The sequence below is a fragment of the Poecilia formosa genome, unplaced genomic scaffold (genome assembly GCF_000485575.1).
Source record: "Poecilia formosa unplaced genomic scaffold, Poecilia_formosa-5.1.2 Scaffold182, whole genome shotgun sequence".
Taxonomy (NCBI): Eukaryota; Metazoa; Chordata; class Actinopteri; order Cyprinodontiformes; family Poeciliidae; genus Poecilia; species Poecilia formosa.
In genome coordinates this window covers 975,325-996,222 of record NW_006800121.1, presented here as the reverse complement: position 1 = coordinate 996,222, position 20,898 = coordinate 975,325, and the positions used below count along the sequence as shown (strand labels likewise).

Genomic DNA, 20,898 nt, shown 5'->3' with positions numbered 1-20,898 from the left:
CTGGATGTAATTATTCCTAGAACATGTCCCGTCTAAAGAGTTTTCTATTTTCTTTCCACTCCTCGGCCTTACATAATTCTTCCATTAGAATGTGATCTAAAAAAAAGTGCTGTAGTTGATTGATAACTTCCATCTGATATATGTTGTTGTTGTTGTTGTTAGTGAATGTAATTACTTACCATCTGGCTACTATAAACCAACTCTTGTTCAACCCTGATCCCAAAATATACCCTATAATTAAGTTCCTGCAGAACAACTTGATGAAGGGATGCAAACATTGAAGAAATTTGGATTTGCTGCAGTTATTAAACATCACACCAAAATACAGTTGAAATGACATATTTACTTCACAAAATAATTTACATGACCATTTTATTTTTCTCATTTTAACATAAAATCTGATTAAGCCATTTCAACCAAACTCGGTATTACTTCATATCATGCGTACGTATTCCCTTTTAGTTGTCTACATGTTTACAATAGCCATTTATAATCTATATTTTCATGTAAGCAAGTTTAATTTTCATCATTTACTAACAAACAGGAGCTGCTAGGAAGACCCGGCCGGCCCAGCTGATCCGGTTGGCTCAGTGGTTTAGGTTTCCAACCGTCATGGTTGGCATAGTAAATAAATATAACCACAATTTATTCTGGCTTTTTTAATTTACTGGAGTTTTCTTTCTGATTGTTATCAGTGTAGTTACATGAAATCTGCAGTCAGTCATTTTGTTTTACCACAAAACGTGATGATTGTTGCTCTGGCAAATCTACATCACACCTGTCAAGTGTTATTCTTTTGCCACAACAGCATGTGGCTACTTTAGGTAATGTTAAGAGTAGAGCACAAGTGAAACAAGTTAGAATTGATGTGATATGTAGCAGTAATAGCACACAAAGAGAAATTATAGAGTAATAATGTAAAATAATAGAAAGAAGTCAGTCATTTTCTCATGCAGAACCACAAGATTTCACTAGTAAGGCTACATCTACTTCTTGTGTTCTTGTGTTGGTTTATGAAATCAAATCCCAGTGGGATGCACTGAAGTTTGTGGTTGTACAGTGATGAAATGTGAAAAAGTTCAAAGGAGATGAAAACTTCTACAAGGCTTTGAAACAATGATTAGAAATGATATTTTAAAACCCCTCAAATTGCCATCTCGGGTTCTTTAGCTTTTCACTGCTTCACTTTCAAAGCAACAGTGGTTCCTTTTGCTCAGATTGACCTCATGTTTTCAGCTGGACACCACACTGGGATGGTTTTGCCTGATGGTGAACGTGCGTCCAGTCCTGAAATAGTTCTCTATTTCCTCCAGCGAGCGCTTGCGAGTCTCCGGGATACACACGGCGTTGAACAGCAGGCAGAAGACGCACACCACTGTGAACATCAGGTAGGGCACATACAGGCCGTAGGCGTCCACCAGGAGGGTGAAGGCGTGCGTGAGCACGAAGGCCGTCACCCAGCTCACTGTGACACACAGGCCTGAAGCCACGCCCCTGGCCACCAGCGGCAACACCTCTGACATCAGCAGCCAAGTGATCGGCCCCCATCCCATGGCGTATCCTAGGAGACGGCCAACAATGTGATGACATAGCACAAAATATATGCACATTATGTTTTTTTGTGTGTGTGTGTGTGTGTGTGTGTGTGTATTGTTTCAATGAAATGGGTGTGACAACATGCTGAACAGTTTCTACCTGCCAAGGTTTAATGAGTTTGATGATATGAATGTAGACAAATAAACAGTGAATAGCCAATTTAACCAGAGGAGCTAAGTATAAAAGTTACAGTAAATGAGAAAAATTAACATGCAGTCGCTGACTTCAACACGTGACTGAATACAAGCAGCGTGTCTCACACGAGTCAAAGTGTCTGCAGAATAATCTGTTGTATTTGCTGTATTTGTATGCTCCAAATACAATGTGTGGGTCGCAGGACATAGACCATCCAGATCAGAAAGATGTTGTTTGTGAGCATAAAGTTCCTTTGTTTTAATATTGTTTTTTTGTTTGTTTTTTACTGTTTGTATGCCTTTCCAAAGAGTTGCTTGCTTGATCTACAACAACTGCCTGGATGTTTTTCCTGCTTGTTTATCTGTGATAATTAGCTGCACCTTTTCTCATCATCTGAACCAAATGAATGACATTGTTTGGCTTTTTAGTGCCAAACGGTAAACGGACTTACAGTTTTTGTAGTGTAACAGTGTCCTCAGAGTAGTTTTCACAGTGAAATTACTGCTGTAGACTTAAATCTCCCTGTCCTGTTCTTCCTTTCTGTTAAATTGGTTGAGATTTTAAACTCACATTCAAGCTAGAAACTTTGTTTTCATTACGTTTTTGGGGTGACTGTTTGGCAATGGGTAGATTTCTAGTGTTGGGGACTTTCAGCTGTGTTCTCAGCTGCCTTGGCTTTACACATTGTTTTGTTTCAGACTCAAAAGTATATGTATTAATAATAAGCTTCAAGTTTGAACATGGTCAGAGAGGACAAACTGTGTCACATTTCAAACTTGGCGCCTGTTCTTCGTGATGTTGGAGGACGCCCGCTGTCAAAACTCACCGAATATAAACACCACGGTACTGATGAGCGGGACGAAGCTCAGAGCCGTTTCCTGGCTGGCCTGCAACGCGTTGCCCAGCTCAGAGTTCGGAGCTGTAACATTTACAGCCGGGCAAGGCGTGGTGTGGGAGATCATGGTCAGCGTCAGAGAGGACAGGAACATCAGCATGCTCGACGTGTACAGCAGGGCTTTACGTCCTGCCTTGTCCATCAGGCTGGCTGCCACAGCGACAGAGAGGAGGCGGACCGCACCCACGATGGCAGCGTCGTACCTGAGGGGTGCAGAGTAGGACAGGATTCTGCTTTGAGTTGACAGAACAAGAGCAACATTTTTAACAGATTTGTTCTCCTGCGACGTCCCAACCTGGGCTCCAGGGAGACACTGCTCTTGGCAAAGATCGGCTCCAGGTAAACCAGAATTGGCGTGATTCCCGTCATCTGCTGCAGGAAACGCATCCCAACCGAGATCAGGATTGGTCGATAGTAGATGGGCGTGGCCAGCTGAGCCAAGGTGATCTTAACCTGCGTGTTAATGCTGTGCTGTGGAAACAAAACAAGACAAACACACAATAAGTCACTGGATCTCGAGCTGACAGTTTAGCTCCGAGTAAATATTACCTCCATTAAAACCTAAACGATTCTCTTCCAGTTTAAAACAAAATGTCACATTTTCTTACGTTCTACTTCGAATCCCAAGAAGCAGAACCAAAAAAAAAAAACACAAAAAAAAACTGATTCAGCTTTTATGCACCACAAATCTGGGAAAAAAAACTTCGAGAAAGTTGTAAAGATGCTGAAACGTAGATCCTAAGGCTGAAAACCCATCTGTTTGCATCTGATTAAAAGTAAGTGGAGCATTGATCAACAGACTTGATGTGTATTTGCTTGACTTCGATCATATAATGTTTACAGCTTGTTCTCATAATTCGTCGCCGTGTGATGCTTTTGAAATTCCTTCCTGCTGAAATATGCCACACAAAGAAACCCGACTCGGCTACCTGTATGGCGTTGAGCTCTATGCTCGTGTTGTATTTGGCTCCTCTCAGCCAGCGGAGGGCTTTTTCCGCTTTCTGCTCCTGGCCGAGGGAGAGGAGTCTCCTGGGGGACGAAGGCATGAACACCAGCAGGACGACCATCAGCACGGCTGGCACGCACCCCGCCACCGCCAGCCACCGCCACGGCACCACCAGACCTGTGCGTCATGTGGTAACAAAAGCAACGCATGAAGGAGTAACAAAAGCACATAGCCGACATAGCTTTCTGACATGTCACTGAAAATGTCCCTGAGTGACTCAGCAAAAAGGAGAACAAGGAAAAATATGCACCTCGCATGACCTGTATTGTGTCTTTTTCAGATTTCAAAGATGTCGCTCGTTTGTTATCTCTTTATTGTTTATTCGCAAAAGCAGCTTGGTGTGGACGATGTGGGCTTAGATATACGTTACCAAGGGCGTAGAGCGTTAGGGTGCCAAACACGGCTGTGATCTGGGGGCAGGAGCCCAGGGCCCCTCTGACTTTTTTGTGGGAGATCTCTGAGATGTAAACCTGTTGCATAAAAACACAAAACACCTCATATGGTATAGCGCACCAGGCATTAATGTTTCTTTTTGTTATGCTGCAGTCTGTGTGTAAACATTAAGATTTGACATTTTCTAAGTGGACTCCAACCCCGTGACAGAAGCAGAAATCACTTCTTTCTGGTCTAGAAGGCATTTGGGAGCTACAAGAATGAGCCAGAGAGCGCCGCTATGGTACTGGATCCGGTACCAGTAGGGAAACCGGAGGGACAGCTGGACCTACTGGAATTGAAGCAGCCGTCATCCCCCCGGCAACACCGGTCAAGAATCGACCCCCGTGGAGCATCGACAAGTTCACGGCTCCTCCCATCAGCGTGTATCTGAAAGACAAATAAATGTACAACACGTTGTTACTGAAACACAGCGGTTTCAGAATCCTACGCAGCTACAACTTTGGGGCGAATTAAAAATAAAAATATCTTCCTGTCCAGTTTCAAGCACAGATTTTGACAATCATGAGTCAGAAAACTATTGCAAACAGGCCAAAAAGTGTAATTAGCCAAAGTCAACTGTCTTCATTAGTCAATTGGTTCAGCAGTTTTGGTAACAATAGCGACTGGGTAAGACTGGACTAGATTTCAGGGTTTAAATAATTACTCAGTGGTGAGATCAGGGCTCGTTTCTTGGCATTTCTTTAAAGTCTGACCTCTTCTTTTGTTGTGGAGATTGCTCACACAGTAAAACACCCTTCCTGTTGCTAACACTTCTTCCTCTGAGTTCCCTGTTATAACCACATCTTTGTTGTTACAGTGTAAATGTTCTTTAAACATAATTAGCTGAATTTCTTGTATCACAAGTTTTTTACACTCTCTTACCCATTCAGACAAACTTGCATTCAGGTAATTTAATTCCATATTTATATAAGATCCACAGATTCTGTAGGGTTTTAAAATAAATGTAAATGTTAGTCAAACCTTGCTAAATGCTGGGTTTCCTTGTTGTAATGGATAATAAGACTTTTTCACTGTTTATTAAGAAGGATTTTAATAATTTTCCACTTGGAATTTTACAATAAAATCTAAATAAATATATAGATAACAAAAAAAACTTCAAAAATTATTAGCCATTTTACATTATTTCATTATCTGTCAACAAATCTTGATCTCATTTCCAGATAGAAACAAACTTCCAAGTGGATTGAAAATTATTTTAAATACATCAGGTGTGAAATTAAATTTGGGATTAGCTGTGATGTGAAAGAAAATCATCAATATTCTCCAAGAAACAAAATACCAGGAGTCAGATTTGCACGATATGGGCCAATAAAGGGCTTGTTACTGAAATGAACTGTTTGCAATCTCAAGTTCATTGTTCCTATTTTTATGCGTATTTTATAATCCACACAAAAGCTGCATGTCAGTAACTTTTGGTTTCTCAGCCGGACCCACCCAGCGGTCGAGGGAACCGCTGACATCATGATGCTCATCTTCCGTCCAATCAGGTCGTTGAGCAGCATCGCCCCGAGACCCCCGGCTGCTGCACCCAGGGAGTAGATGGACCCGAACCAGGCGGCCTGGTTCGGGTCCAATCGGAGCCGAGGGTCTGCATCGGGACTTGTGAGCTTCGGCAGGACGGGGGACGGGTAGACCAGGGAGTAACCAAAGTTGAAGTTACCAAGAACTGCTGAGAACACGGCTAGATACAATCTGGAGTTACTGATCTGAAATAAAGGCAGGTGGAGAGGAGAAGAAAAAAAACTATCAAAACAAAAATTATATGATTCCATGCTAAGTAAATAACTTTAACTTTTTAAAAATCTAGCAGTTCTGTATTATTGCACGATTCAAGCATAAAACTATAACTGCACGGTGTCTTTCATCAAGTCGATCTACAGTATCAAGGAAATGTTAAAAACAATAACAGTTTGTACTTCGCTTTACCTGAAAATATGTTAGGTTCTGTGTTTTCTGTGCAGTTATTTTTGAGGTTTTCTGTGTTTAGCCTTGTTCCTGTCCTGTCTTCCCTGTTGATTGCTTCCCAGGTGTGTCTCAATCCCTGATTACCCTCCCTGTGTGTTTAAGTCCACCTGTTGTCTTTGTCTCTTGTCGGGTCCTTGTCTGATGATAGTTCGTCTGCCGGCACAGTTGAACTGTTAAGTCCTGTGTCTGCATTAGCTCGTCTTGTCAGTCTGTTGAATTCAGTTTCTCTGTGTTTCCGCTCTGCCGTTTTGCCTGAGATCCTGGACTGTGAGCTTCTCATGATTAAATTCTTCATCATCATCATCCTTCATTTGGGTCTCCGCGTTCATTCTCACCACCACCAACCACACCCTCTGACAATATAAGGCTTAAAAAAATGTTAAAACTGCAAGAATGCACTTTTAATTTGTGCACACTCTTTTGGAACCAGTTCACTTCAGTATTAGATCGTATTAACTTTTTTGTTTTGTTTTGTTTTCAAGTTTCAACCACAAACTGCTTTTTGACAAAATGGATCGTTCATTACGACGGATGCTGATGAAGCTGAATTAAACCGAGACGTAGAACTTTACAAATACATTCGTGTGAACTCCTCCGTTTCTCTTTCTACTTTGTGATGTTTTTATTTGCTTCCTCTCGTTTTTTTTAAAAGTCTGGAACGATGTCAGAACAATCTGAATAAAACCTGAAACATTAAAGATGGAGATTGCATGGTTGGATGGAAGAGTTGCAGAGTTCACATAGCGACCAATTGAAGCAAAGCATTAAAGAAGAGTTAAAAATAAACATTTCCAACCTCTGACAGAGATGATGTAGTTCTTCGCAGCAATGGCGTATTCTCGGAGTTCATGTTTGTCTCAGACGGCTGTGGAGCGGCTCGATAGATAAAAAAATTAAAAAGTCACCGTTTGATTAATTTCCTGTGAGGAAAAATAAGCTATTGCCTAACGGGATTTCCCGGTACGCGCACAATATCCCCGTTGTGCACTTGGAAACTGGTCATAAATGTTCCGTTAGAAAAACAATAGAAAACAAAATGATAATAAAAAAAAAGATAACATCTCCCTCCTGAAGCGCTGCAGTTCTTTTTGTGTTACGCTTGCAGGTCATGAATGACTCAATCAAACGGTCCGGGGCAACGGGAGAGATCACAGCTGGTCAAAACAAAACTGAAAGTAAAAAAAAATCTGTTTGGAAGGGAAGCTGAACTGACCACAGTTTTACTCTTCCTCTGCAGTGAAAAAAAAAAAAAAAAAAACGCACAAAGATGTTAATGTTTAAAGCTGTCACCTGAAAGTATTTTATATATATTGCTCTGAGCAGATTCAACAGATTAAAGAGCAAAATCGTCTACTTCCGCTTTGCACATATAAATCAAGTCACATCATAGTCAGGAAGCAGAAGGGAGAGATCCGCTATGCATGTGATTCCTAGATTGGGCCATTCAGAAAGAAAGCAGAAGAAGAAGAGTTCAGGATCCTCCTCTAACTAAACGAGAGGGAACAAGGAAAGTACACGCTGTTTCAGCCGCGACCCACGTATCATGAGGTTTAAAAACCGCATCACACAGTCAAACAAACTCAGAGCGCTTTGCAAAAATGATTCACTTTGTCAACATTATTATAATCTATCGCAAAATAACTTAAAGCTGCATGATTGGATGGAGAAGATGTATCTTCCACAGATTCGCAACTGGACTTAGATCTTAACTTAAAAAAAATGTGTGCCGCACTTTTCAGATATTGAACTTAAACCTTACAGTTATGAACATCTTCGTGTTGGTTAATCAAAATGCAAAGAGGTTTTTTGATTTTAACGGGATAAAATCAGAAAAAAATGTAAGGGACACGAATAGTTTTGCATTGGAATTTTGAGCCAAATTCACACCATGAATTATAGTTACTATAACATAGTAAAGTATTTTAAACTCACAAGAAAAATTGGTTAGGTGTTAAAACTCATGCATGAAAGTTTAATATGTTCCGTGTAAGTTGATGATAGCACATCAAAGTCATGTGATAAAAGATAAAATGTTTAAATAGTTCTCATTTACAATATTAAGGGAAAACCTAGTATTGCCTAGAGGATGGCAGAAAACTCCAGATTTTGTCATATTGTATTTTTAACTAAATTGCTGACATACTTCCTGATATTTCCCATATTAGGAAATGCTAACTATTGTGTTAACTGTTGTGTGGTTGATTTCACTTGTGTTTCCCCTTCTTGCTTGCAAAGAAGGTGGAGATATGATTGTGTCATACAGTGTTGCACAATCTTTAAAATAATTCATAAATAACAGTAATGTAATTAACCTTATTGGTCTCTGCATGTCGACTAGAAGTAATTGTGAAAAAAACTAATCAGAAATGTAAACACTTTACAAAATTTCACAAGTTGCAGTCAGGAATTAATAGATCCTTTTCTAAATTGCTGACTTTTTAACAGTATCATCTATGCACAAGTGGAGAATGAGACTGCAAGCTTGCCCTACAACTATGAATATTTCATTAGATTTGATTGAATCTTTTAAACATTTTTCTTTCTTCTATTGTTCATTCATCTTGACAGAAAGACAAACCGACTGCTGTTTTACACTTAGACTGCTAAAAAGCAGAAAGGACCCTTTGTTGTGCTATAAAACAACAAAACTATTCTCCTCTAAACCAAACAGGAAAAAAACTTTAATATGAGTTGAACACGTTTGTCTTGTTGGGTGTTTTAAAACTGCATTTGATGTGAACTAGCTGGACAAACTATCTGAACTGAATTAGTCCCATGCCTACTCATGCACACATGCAAAGTTAGTTTATTGAACAGAAGAGCTACAATAATACCAAACTATTCATATTGAACTTTAATAGACGTTATAATAGAAATATAGGCATAAAATGAAAGTATTTGGGAAACAAACATAAATGCAAGACTGCAACAAAAGCACGTTAAGCCCTGATCTAAACAAAACACAACAAAACGATGTAATACTTTTTTGTGTATCATTTTATTTTGTCCATAGATCTTGGACCTGATATTTGTGGACTTTATTCCACTAATAATAATAAATAATAATAAAACTAATATCCCCATTTATTAATTAAATATAGATATATAATTATTCTGTGTTTTTATGCCCTTGTTTATTCTGGTAAAAAAAAAAAGGGAAGAATAACAAGAAGTGAGACAAGTCCTTTCACGGCTTTGTTGGAAATGATGAATTTGCAGTTGATTTCAAATAAATAGACAATGTTTTCCAAAAATAATAGTACTTTCACAGAGGAAGCTCTATGGAAACAGCTGGCCATGAAACTCCTTTGTTAGAAAGCTTTGTTAGAAATTTCTATTGGGTCAATAAATATCACTATTGATTGATTAATAAGCAGTTGACTTACTTTATTGCTATCTATCTATCTATCTATCTATCTATCTATCTATCTATCTATCTATCTATCTATCTATCTATCTATCTATCTATCTATCTATCTATCTATCTATCTANCTATCTATCTATCTGATTGGTTGCTCCCACACCAACTCAAATGCACTCCAATGTGGCTAAAAATTAATACTAAAAGAGAAATATATCACTTATTTAAACCACTACTTATTTCCAATTGCATTTTATTTATTAAATATATATGTATATGTATTCATATGAAAAATATCACTATTTTTGGCCCTCAAAACATAACTAGATATGAGCAAAAACAACTTTCAACGCTCGCTTTTGTCATAACACTACAGTTCCCGGCATGCAACACAAAAACGAAAAAAAAAATATTTTTGACCCTGCACGCGATCCTTACAGAGCGTCACGAGTTGCGGGAGTGATCATGAGAAGACGGAAAAGTGGCAGCTAGCACCGGTAGGAGCTGCAATTAGTTGGGGGGAAACAAAGCAGAACATCTGTTTACATTCCCAGTGACGAGCTACCAGAGTCCAACATGGCTAACATCACCAAGAAAGTGTCCTGGTCCAGCCGAGGCGACGAGTCCGGGGCGGCCGGGGAGGAAACCCCGCTGCTGAACGGCTCCGAGCAGTCCAGACCCCTCAGACAGGTACAGCTACCCGGTGGCTAACAGCTGCTCCCACTATAAACTACATCAGGTGCAAAGTCATGTGTTAAAGAGTACTGTAAGGTTCTCTTGAATCTTGTTTTGAACGCTGCATGGCGGAAATGTTTACTAGCAGGAAACGGAATGCATCAACAGGAATCCTGTTTTTGTGATGCGTTATGGCTTTGGTTGCATTTGGACGCAATAACAAGTAACAGTAAGCTGGAATCTAAGCAGATTAGCGCCAATTAAATTATGTTATTACTGTGCATAATTAGATCTAGTTACCAGGAAGTGGGTCATATAACAGTATTTAGAAATGTTTGTCCTTGCTATTGGCCCTAAACTAAGATAGTTTAATGAAAATAAGTGATTAAAACATGAAGGTCATTAATATTAGTCACATCAACCCTAAAAAAAAGCAAAACAATTTAGGCTATTAGATCTGCTGTATGCTGATGGATAACTTCTAATGAAGCCAGTTCCAGTATCTAAATGCGATGGTTAACAAATAATAAAAAGCATTTAATAATCACCAAAAAGTTAATTTATTTCAGTGGTCCACTTTAAAGGCATATATAGCTTAATTACACCACAGTGTGAATTTATCCCGGCGTTTGTTTCTGTTCATTATGATGACTACGGCTGCTGTTTCTAGGTATGTTAATGTAAAGTTAAGTGGAAGAAAAACATTCAGAACACAATCTGTGATCATCTCATTGTTTTTGTAAAATAAATAAATAAAAAATATGTAAACCAGTACGGTACATGAATAAAATCAGCTTTTACACATTTCTACTACACTTTTTTCTTCCACTTAACTTTCCATGAAGCTACATGGCCACAATGGGCTTCTCTAGAGGCACATATCGTCATTCTAGAGGGCGTCAACAACTGTGCTCTGTGTTTACTGAATCTACATCGTTTTGAATTGTGCTGCTGAAATAGACAAACTCTTCAACGATGTTCTGACTTAGCCAGCTGTATGTTGTCACTTCAGTTTCAAATTCACACACAAAGCCATCACTCTTTCTGTTGCTGTATGTGGTGTGTGTAGATGTCAAGTGGAAGCACTGTATTTCAGATAGGCAGACTGAGCACAGTGGATTTGGACGAGGAGATAACCACAGAAGAGGTAAAGTCTGAGATCCGGTCGCCAGTACTTTTTTTCTTCTCCTTTTCCATGTCTGTCGCTCCCATTCGTCATCTTTACCACCTATAAAGAAACTGATTGTGGTGTTAAGCAGGGAGCTCAGATAAATGGTGTAATTCACGCAGATTATTGTTAGTCTCAGCTGCTTTCCACTGGATTTGGCTGGACTGAAACCTAGAACAGCTGACACCGTGGCGGCCAGAGCGGCCCAGTGACGGATGAGTAATCCTGTCTGCTTGAAAGGGCACATGTCTGATGGTTTCCACTGTGGAGCTCCTTGAGTAATGAATTAATGCAAGGCATGCGTTTCTTAGTGTGACCACCCAGAGATCCTGACAGATAAAGCCACTGAAATGGCCACTTCAAACAAGATCCAGCTGAAAAAAAGGAAAAACAATCCCTCATTTTTAATCAAACTGGTCACACACTAAATCTAAGCATTTCAAGCTCTTTGTAGGTAGTTTTATGTTGTAAGTTTTCCTCGTTGGCTTTGTATGGTGGTCCAGGAGGGTCAAACGAAGTACATAAAGAACAGATTTAAGAAAGCTAAAGCTGTCGACTTCGCTTAAATTCTGTTGTGGTTTTTTTTTATATTTGCTTGACTCTTCTGGACCACTGTAGTTGTGCTATTTTGTTAAAAAATTTTTTTCTAACATCATATCAGGCAACTGATCAGTCTTTTTTTTTTTGAGTATGTCCGTTTGTATTTCTTCTTTTCATATTCACGTCTTTTAATAAAAATCCTCCTTGTTTTGAAACTAGTTTGTAGTTTATTGCATTAACTCCTATTTCGAAATGTCTGCCAACATTTCCGAATTCAAAATGTTTCACTGACACGGAGGTAAAAAAGTTCAAAAGGATAAAAACAGAGGCACTTTGTTCATCTTTTGAAAGTGTTGCTCTCTCTTGCCGTTTTGCAGCCTGAAATGATCCATCCCATCTACTGAAAAACGTCCAGTTCACCTCTAAGAACAATTTCTTGATGCATCCGAGTCCACTTGGCCTCACCACGCATGCAGCCGCCGTAAAGCTGATGCTTTCGGCATCATTCCAGTCTATAAAAAACGAGAGGAAGCAGATGAAACATCACCCGGCAGTCGGGAAGAGAGAGGTTATAGGATGAGTTCAGACAAATGTAAATAGATTTGTACCAGCTAAAGTTCTGAAAACTATCGGTGTCCTCTTGGTCTCGGTTTGCTCCAGCTTCATCAGGAATTGATTTTAGGCACTTTGACATCTTTGAGAAAAATTCTTGATGTCGTCTTTGGCCGTCTCCGACACAAACATGTTCGGTTGAACTCCTTGCAACTCACATGAAACTTGAAATCTTTTACAATCTAATGGCTGCTTTTTCCAGCTAATCACCTCGGTCCTGGTGCCTGTTGTGATGTCATCAACCCAAGTAAAACACTAAGTAGAACTAGCAACGTTTTCTCTCTCTATTTTGTGAGATTCTGCAGCGGAAATCCACTCCTTAAAACCAAAAGGTGCTTTTAATGTCCGTGCACATTTTTTTTAGAAGGAAAAAAAAAAATAAGCCACTGGATGTTATCTTTAAACATGAAATGATTTGTTTTAAAATGATGTTTAACAAAGAGTTAAATTGTTCCGTAAACACAAACAACATGAACCTTTTCCACGAAAGTTTGGCTTGACAAGGGAGAAGAAGAAAAAATAAAAACGATCAGGCATCAATCAGCAGTCGCAGTACAGACTGTGACATGTTTCCATCACATTAGTTTTTCTTTCATTACGAGATGCCGTTCATTTTTCTGGCTGAATGTGACTCCAAGCATGTGATTTGCTTCACTGTAAACAAAACATTATTTCCAGTGTGTTTCGTTTGTCTCCGCTGTGCCTGTAAGTGAAACCTTTGACCTGTGTGCTGAGGGGCCAGCAGGCGGGTTAAAGAAGCCCATGCATGTTAGACCTACATGTAGCTGTGATTTGCTTGTTCACATGCATGTTACTTTCACTTAACAAACCAGCATTTCCTCCTTTTTTCAAAACCCATATCCCGTATTTTCCGGACTGCAGAGCGCACCTCACTATAAGCCGCATCCTCAAAGTAAAAAAAAAAAAAAAAAGAAAAGTACATACAGTATATAAGACGCGGATATCTCTGCCGCTCTCCATTTTCCACAAGGACGCAGCCCTTAATAAATCTGCTATTAAGGACGCAGCCCCACGTCTCCAACGTCGAACCATGGATTCGTTCACGTCGAGTTTACGTGCAGCGGCTATCGATCTGTACTGCCAGATCGATAGCCTTCAACTTAAATGCTGCATCATATGAACTTCTTCGTGTTGTTTCCATGATGATGAGGTATGAGTTTGAAGAAATTTCTCCATTGTGCCTGCTGCTAGCATACGCTTGTTCTAAATGAAAATTGGCACGTTCTTCTTTGATTTCCAATTTTGACTTCCAATGATTCACTTCCTGCTAAAGCGCCCCCTGGTGGTTGAAGAAAAATCAACAGGAAAGCCGCACCGGGCTACAAGCCGCATGGTTCAAAGTTTAGGAAAAAAGTAGCAGCTTGTAGTCCGGAAAAATACGGTGTATATATGCAACTGGAGATCCAACATGGCTGTATAAATCTTCTCTTGCTTTTAGCTTTTGTGGTGTCTGAATATTTTCACACCAGACAGTTTGGAGGAAATGCTGCTTTTTGCACCATCATTGCAGTTTTCATCCGTCGGTATTTTCTACTAGAAGTGACTTTTAAATGTTTAAAATGTCCGTTTTGTTTGTCTCTGATGTGTTTTTCCTCTTGCAGCTTTTCTTTGTAGAATATTTGACGTCAATATTTCAGCTCTTGGTTCTGCGTCCCCTTCCACAGGGCTTTGGTCAGAGGTCAAAGGTCGGTGTTGATATGATGACCTCTTGTTTTTTTATTTGTCATATGCAGCAGGATTCAGCGAGAGGGCGACCCAAAGAGATCCCTCACAATGAGAAGCTGCTGTCACTTAAGTTTGAGGTAAAACAAGACGCTTTATAGCGGAAAACCAACAATGCACTGGTTGTCTTTTGATGGCTGATATCGGTTTCCTATTTTCTTTTCTATTTTCTTTTTTTTTTAAGGTCTAATTTGCCTGACTTGACCTATTTCAGATTTCCCTTCACTTGTCTAAACTTTGAAAAATTAACATAAATGGAGAAATGTGCTACAAGTCCACGGCTAGATTGTTTTTTGTTTTTTTTAGATTGAATAGAAACTCGAGAGCATAAATAATCTTTTCTGTTTATATATCAAAGCATATATTGATATGTATGCTTTCAGCTGCTTTTAGTATGAAGGGTGCTTTATACATACAATTGATTGATGTTATCGAGTTTACATTATTACAATTTATACTTGTAAATAATTGTGTAAGCCATCTATTGTTTTTCTTCAACTTTGGTACTTTTTTCTTGTCTTTCATATAAAATCCCAGTGAAACATTGAACTTTGTGATTTAAAACGTAAACCTCTGGAAGCCATGAAAGGAGAAATTTGAACCGTGCGACTCATTGGGTTAAATATGACTTTCTATCGTTTTCTCTATATTTAGAGTCTCGACTACGATAACATTGAAAACCAGCTGTTTCTGGAGGAGGAGCGGAGGATGAGCTTCGTGGTGAGTGCAGAACAATGTTGTCCTCTGCATGGTTGCTGCACCTCTGGTGTTTGGGCCTCCGGTTCCTGACTCGTGCTTTCTTTCCCTTTCTCTTCGTTTTGCACCCCCAGGCTTTTCGCTGCCTGGAGATCAGCCGCTGGGTGATCTGCGGCCTGATCGGCTTCCTGACGGGCCTCATCGCCTGCTTTATAGACATCGCGGTGGAACAGCTGGCTGGACTCAAATACAAATTGATTAAAGAAAGTATCCTGACGACTTGGTTTAGAAGGCAGGAAGTAGCTAAACAGAGAAGTACAATAAACATTTTTATGCCTTGACTTTTTTTTTGTTTATAATTCACGGTCGGTTGTGTTATGAATTTAAATTTTATCACTTCTTTAGTGAAACTGCAATGATTTTTGCACGTTTTTGGTGTCTTTCTGTCCTTTTTACTCTGTTAATATGTCGTCGATTAGAGCTAACTTTTAGCTTCCTTGACTCAGAACCTTTACAGATATTGTAAAGTTTACAGAAGCAGGCGGACTGTCCATCTCCCTGCTCCTCTGGGTTGCCCTCAACTCGTTCTGTGTCATGTGGGGGTCCATCATAGTCGCCTTCATTGAGGTAAAGCAGAAAATTATTAGAGTTCGGAAACAGTTGAGGCTTTCTTATTGGATTCCTGAAGAGTGGAAATGAGTTTTGAAGAAGTGCGTTTAAGTCGGGTTGGGCAACTTGCTGACATGGGAAACCAAATCCTTTTTTTTTTTTTTTTGTGGAAACTGAATATTTCCAAGTGACGAAAGTTGTTTGTTATGGCTTCCTGTGTCTTGCAGCCTATCGCAGCAGGAAGTGGGATTCCTCAGATAAAATGTTTCCTAAACGGAGTCAAGGTTCCCAGGGTGGTTCGGCTCAAGGTACAAACACCTGAAACACCCACGTGCATTTTATTGGTTGGAATCAGACGGGCCTTGTGTATTAATGTGTTTATTTTGGGGGTTCTGCAGACTTTGGTGGTAAAAGTGGTGGGTGTAATCTTCTCTGTGGTCGGTGGTCTGGCAGTAGGAAAGGTAAACTGCTTCAGTCTTTCTTATTTCTTGATTATTTTAATGTTAATTTCTTTTCTTTTTTTTTTTACATAATTGAATGCTGTTTCTCTATGCTGTTTACCCACAATCCTCTAGGAAGGCCCAATGATCCATTCTGGTGCTGTTTTAGCCGCTGGCGTCTCGCAGGGCAGAAGCACTTCCTTAAAAAAAGACTTTAAGGTCAGGACCTGTGGGATTCTCCACGCTAATCCATTATAGTTGTGGAAAACTCACCTTTTCTTTTCAGTTTATTTCGTCCCATGAACATCCCAGTTGATTTCTGACGGGCGTCTTTGCTCTTGTAGATATTTGAATATTTCCGGAGAGACACAGAAAAAAGGGATTTTGTTTCCGCCGGAGCTGCTGCTGGAGTTTCTGCTGCGTTTGGAGCCCCAGTTGGTAAAAAAAACACACAAAAAAACAGCAGCCAGTTCCCCGAACAGCGCAATGTTCAGCATACTTTCTAATTAATCAGCTTTTTTCTCATTTGCTGTTATGAGTTGGAAAAGAAGCTCCTTGATTTTCTTCCCCTGTTTTTGTGTCGTTTTTTTTCCTTTTTCTCCTTTTTTCTTTGTCTTCCTTACATCCTTCCTTTCTTGGGACCTTCTTCCCATTCAACTTTTTTATGTACCTTCGTGACCTTCTTTTCTCCTTTCATTTCTTGTTTTACTCTACCTCCACTTCTTTTCTTTTTTTACATCCAGCCCTTTTCTCCTGCCTCTCCTGTCTTTACTTAGCTTGTTTTTTTTTCATTCTTTCCTGTTTCTGTTCATTCCTGTGTCCTGCTTTCCTTTTCCTTTTCTTACTTCTCCTTTCGTAACATATATTTCACTTCATGTATATTCTGTTATGAAGTTTTACTTAATGTCTACCTAATGTCTTGAAACATTTTCCTGCGTAGTATAATCTAAATATGCTATAGAGAGATATGCAAATAATTTAAGTAACTCAGTTCAAAAAGTGACATTATATTGATTTATTTTATGTTTAGCTTGCTGACTGTGTGCGTACTTCATACAGACATATTCATATAAATGCTTCTCCAGCTACTTTCCATCATCATGTGTAAAACTTTTTTTTTCTTGATGGCTCCTCACAGAGTAAAACCTTTAGGCTAATATATTGTGCGTTACATGGGACGGATGGTTTATTTATAGATCATTAGACTGATTCTTCTGTTTCCCTTCAACAGGCGGCGTTTTGTTCTCTCTGGAGGAAGGAGCCTCTTTCTGGAATCAGATGTTGACGTGGAGGATTGTAAGTCACGTGGTCGCTACGCGTAGTTTCTATGATGCTTTAGATCCAGAAAGTAAAAAGATGTTAAAAAATCTCCTCGGTTGGTGACTTTCTTCCTTTCGTCGTCAGTTTTTTGCCTCCATGATCTCCACCTTCACGCTGAACTTCTTCCTCAGTATCTATCACAACAAACCAGGAGAGCTTTCCAATCCGGGTCTCATCAATTTTGGACGCTTTGAGAGCGAAGTGAGAAACTTTAATATTTTACTGTTTTTTTTTTTTTTTTGTTTTTGGCTAAGTGTAAAACATTAAAACATTGTCTTGTTCACAGGCGATGGAGTATAACCTCTATGAGATTCCTTTGTTTATTGCTATGGGAGCCATAGGTGAGAAAAGTCTGATGTTTCTGCCAATATATGGGATTTTTAATGGCTGTTACAGTTAAATAATGAACCCAACAGCATGAAGGTTTTATCTAAATGGTTTTTGGTGTCTAAGCGTTTTCTCGTCGCGCATACTGGTGTGTTTTTCCACTTGAAGAAAAGCGAAACTACAAAAATAAAGATGCACCGATTAGAGGCTCGTGTCTGGTTCCTTATCTGAGTTTTACATATTTTTTTATGAACCCTAACATAATAAATGAGACCAACATTCAGAATATTTCTCACTTGGTTTTCTGATGAAAGCTTATTTACTTTTAAGTAATTTTAAGGTAATGTTGCACCTTTTGTGCAGGAAAAAGTGCAACGTAAAACAGGTTTTTGCTGTTGTCCGCTGCAAGTCTTTCTTTCTTGAGTCGTTTCTGCACGTCATAGAAAACACGTTTTCCTTTTAAAATGATCAGAAATCAAAATTAGGTAATAAATTGACAAAAAGATAATCAAGTTTTGAATCTTTGTAACCAATTCCCAACCTTTTTTTAAATCTTAATCCAGTGAAAAATCTGATTTTATCCCCAACAGCTACTAATAACCGGCTCTGAAAGTGACTCTGGTAATGCTTAGTGATGGTGCGTTCACTGATCGGGAAAAGGTTGGATTTTTGAGCTTCTGACTGGCAGATCACCAGTCGGATTTGACTGATTTCAACGTTGAGTCAGAAAATCAGTGTAAACACATTTTCATCAATAATCAGTTGAAATAATGGAAATCTTAGTTATTGTAATTATAGACCAAGCATTTTTTTATATTGCATGAAAAGAGATTTGTTTGTGATGAGGGAATTAAATTTCTAAATGGTGTAGCAAGGTGGTGGAAGTGTGATGATGCGGGATTGTATTAATACAAACTAAGGGAAAATTACTTTTGCTTATATTATTGTTGCATGAAAATGAACCAGAATACTGAAAACTCTAAATCTGTCGGGGTTTTTAAGATTTTAAAATAACAAATCCAGTTAAATTTTCTACTCTTTTGTCGTCCAGGTGGAGGTTTGGGAGCTTTCTTTAACTTTCTCAACTACTGGCTGACCATCTTCAGGATCAGGTATGGACCGGTTTTAACGCTCAGGTTAAACTTGAAGCATCAGGCGGGGTAACACGTGCATGCTGGGAGATTTTGTTGCATTATTTAAAAAGAAAAAGGGCGTTGGTTCAAGACGAGGAGGTTTTGAATAGAAGATCTGCTCAGAATATCAACGTCTCGTGACTGAAGCCAGTCAGAAATAAAGAGCTCAAACTCCCAGTAAAAACACTTTCCTGGTCCAAAACTGGACGATGGTAATAATTTAACAAGCTGAAGGATTTATTAGCTTAGAAGGGTTTAAATCATTGCAAATTAATTGATTATGAAAATGATGGCAGAGGATATTTTTTCTTTTTTCTTTTAGAATTGGGGGTTTTAGTGAAAACCAATTATTTAACAAACTTAAAAAAGGACAACTAAATGCATTAAATAGATGCACATCTTAATTTTAATCCGCAGAAAACCTTCCATAGCATCTCTACAACATAAATATAAATCTTTTGTCTTCATATCTGTTTCAACATTTAAATGACACTAACGTGTCATAAAACGCAGCTGGCTGTGAGTAAACCAGTTCAACATTCATGACTCATTTTTAACATTTTAAATCTAAATAAGTCTCCACAGTAATTTATCACAGTATTCAGTGTTCATGTGGTGTGGAGCTGCTTGGACTGTAATGAGCGTTGGATGATTACTGTCAGTATAATGAATTCAGACTCTCTGTGATTAAGTGACGGTAGTTTAGTTTTAGAAGATAAGGAAGTGGTATTGTGGTTAAAGTTGTGGTTAAGTCAGTAAAAAAAACACAGCTGAGCTGTAAGTCAGTATCTTTTTAATAAAGCCTTCAAACTGACGTGAAAATGATGGACGACTCGCTGGACTTTAAATCTCTAACAAATTCAGAGTCTGGATGAAGAGAAAAAATAATCACCAGGTTCCAACTATTCTGGGTTCGCTAATGTAATCTACTTATATGTGCAGCATTTTTCCTTTTAATAAACACAATTAGGCAGACTTTCCATGGCTTAAACAGAGGCTGCAACGTCAGGAAATTCATGGAGATTCGTGCTATGCAAGAAAAAATAGGGGAAAAAATGTTGTGATATTTCTATCATAACTTTTAAACATTTACTCAGAGTCCAAGGGATTCTGGTGGAGCACAAAACGTTGCAGATGTAACCCTTGGCCATCAGTTATTGTTTAAATGCAAGATGAATATAAAGTTTCCATTTCACTGTCAAATACAGTGTTAAAAAGTGATATTCAGTTTGCTGTTGCTCACCCTTCGCTCTGGAAAGAAGCGGGAATCCAAATATAATTTATGAATTGTCAAAAGCGTCTTTGTTCTGTGTTGTCACCGTAATGAGTTATGAATTATATCTACGTATATTTAACCTGACTGGGTAAGCCTGTTTCTAAAAATACCATCTCCTTCCGATGCAGTGACTGTAAGGAAGTGAGTTTGTCAGTGACTTTATCTCACACACATTCCAGCGGACGCTCTGCCAGATCCAGCTTTGCTTTTCCCGTCAGCGGCTCCTCCTGACCCAGGAAAGTCCAAACTGGTGTGGGAACATTTCTAGAAACCCGATGTACGTTTTGATTTCTCTGTCAGGTACGTCCATCGGCCATGTTTGCAAGTGATGGAGGCCATGCTGGTCGCCGCAGTGACCGCCACGGTGGCTTTCATCATGATCTACTTCTCCACCGACTGTCAGCCTCTGGGGCCCGACCACACCGAGGAGTACCCACTGCAGGTACACACACACACACACACACACACACATACACACACTGCTGGGGAGATGCACCACACAACCTGTTTCAGCTTCCTGAACATTTAAGAACATTAATTTCGAGCAGACGTCGGTCCAGATGAGTTTTGCTCCCGTCATAGTGAATCTCTGCGGTTTCCCTTTTTGCCAGTTTCATTTCTTTAAGCTTCGTTGGCGGCGGCGTTACAAGATCAACGCTGGAGAAGGAACTGAAGAGTAAAGAGCTTTTCTCACATCTGCTGTCAGCAAGTTAACTTTTTGATGTGGTGGATGCCTCAGCAATTTATTAATGTGGAGATTTAGTGCCGTTTCCTTCCCTCGTTTCCCTATTCATGTTTGATTTTTTTCTATATTAATTCCTTCATTTTCTTGTCCAGTTGTTCTGTGCAGACGGAGAATATAACTCCATGGCCACAGCCTTCTTCAACACTCCTGAGAGAAGCGTGCGGAGTCTCTTCCACAATCCAACAGGTAAAAACCACAC

At 39.2% G+C, this 20,898-nt stretch overlaps 2 protein-coding genes across 3 annotated transcripts in view; one reads left to right on the top strand and one right to left on the bottom strand.

The window, feature by feature from the left end:
- Nucleotides 1–323: 323 nt before the first annotated feature.
- Nucleotides 324–7,414, bottom strand: LOC103147416 (solute carrier family 2, facilitated glucose transporter member 6-like). Its single transcript, XM_007565738.2, has 8 exons — nt 6,850–7,414; nt 5,523–5,794; nt 4,358–4,454; nt 4,003–4,102; nt 3,556–3,749; nt 2,922–3,097; nt 2,558–2,829; nt 324–1,561 (listed from the first exon to the last, which is right to left on the bottom strand). The coding sequence occupies exons 1-8, from the start codon at nt 6,901–6,903 to the stop codon at nt 1,233–1,235; spliced, it is 1,494 nt and encodes a 497-aa protein (XP_007565800.1). The 5' UTR covers nt 6,904–7,414; the 3' UTR covers nt 324–1,232.
- Nucleotides 7,415–9,832: 2,418 nt separating this feature from the next.
- clcn7 (chloride channel 7) overlaps nt 9,833–20,898 on the top strand; it is an 18,028-nt gene continuing 6,962 nt past the window's right edge. Inside the window, exons 1-16 of one of the 2 annotated variants that reach the window (XM_016678375.1) lie at nt 9,833–10,105; nt 11,160–11,237; nt 14,165–14,233; nt 14,808–14,873; nt 14,984–15,116; nt 15,367–15,476; nt 15,686–15,766; nt 15,857–15,919; nt 16,034–16,117; nt 16,243–16,336; nt 17,130–17,194; nt 17,303–17,419; nt 17,505–17,559; nt 18,597–18,657; nt 20,255–20,396; nt 20,792–20,885. In XM_016678375.1, the coding sequence (XP_016533861.1) occupies nt 9,992–10,105; nt 11,160–11,237; nt 14,165–14,233; nt 14,808–14,873; nt 14,984–15,116; nt 15,367–15,476; nt 15,686–15,766; nt 15,857–15,919; nt 16,034–16,117; nt 16,243–16,336; nt 17,130–17,194; nt 17,303–17,419; nt 17,505–17,559; nt 18,597–18,657; nt 20,255–20,396; nt 20,792–20,885 (1,426 nt within the window). In that variant the 5' untranslated portion in view covers nt 9,833–9,991. The remainder of the gene's footprint in view (nt 10,106–11,159; nt 11,238–14,164; nt 14,234–14,807; nt 14,874–14,983; nt 15,117–15,366; nt 15,477–15,685; nt 15,767–15,856; nt 15,920–16,033; nt 16,118–16,242; nt 16,337–17,129; nt 17,195–17,302; nt 17,420–17,504; nt 17,560–18,596; nt 18,658–20,254; nt 20,397–20,791; nt 20,886–20,898) is intronic. The other variant, XM_016678376.1, reaches the window with a different exon arrangement.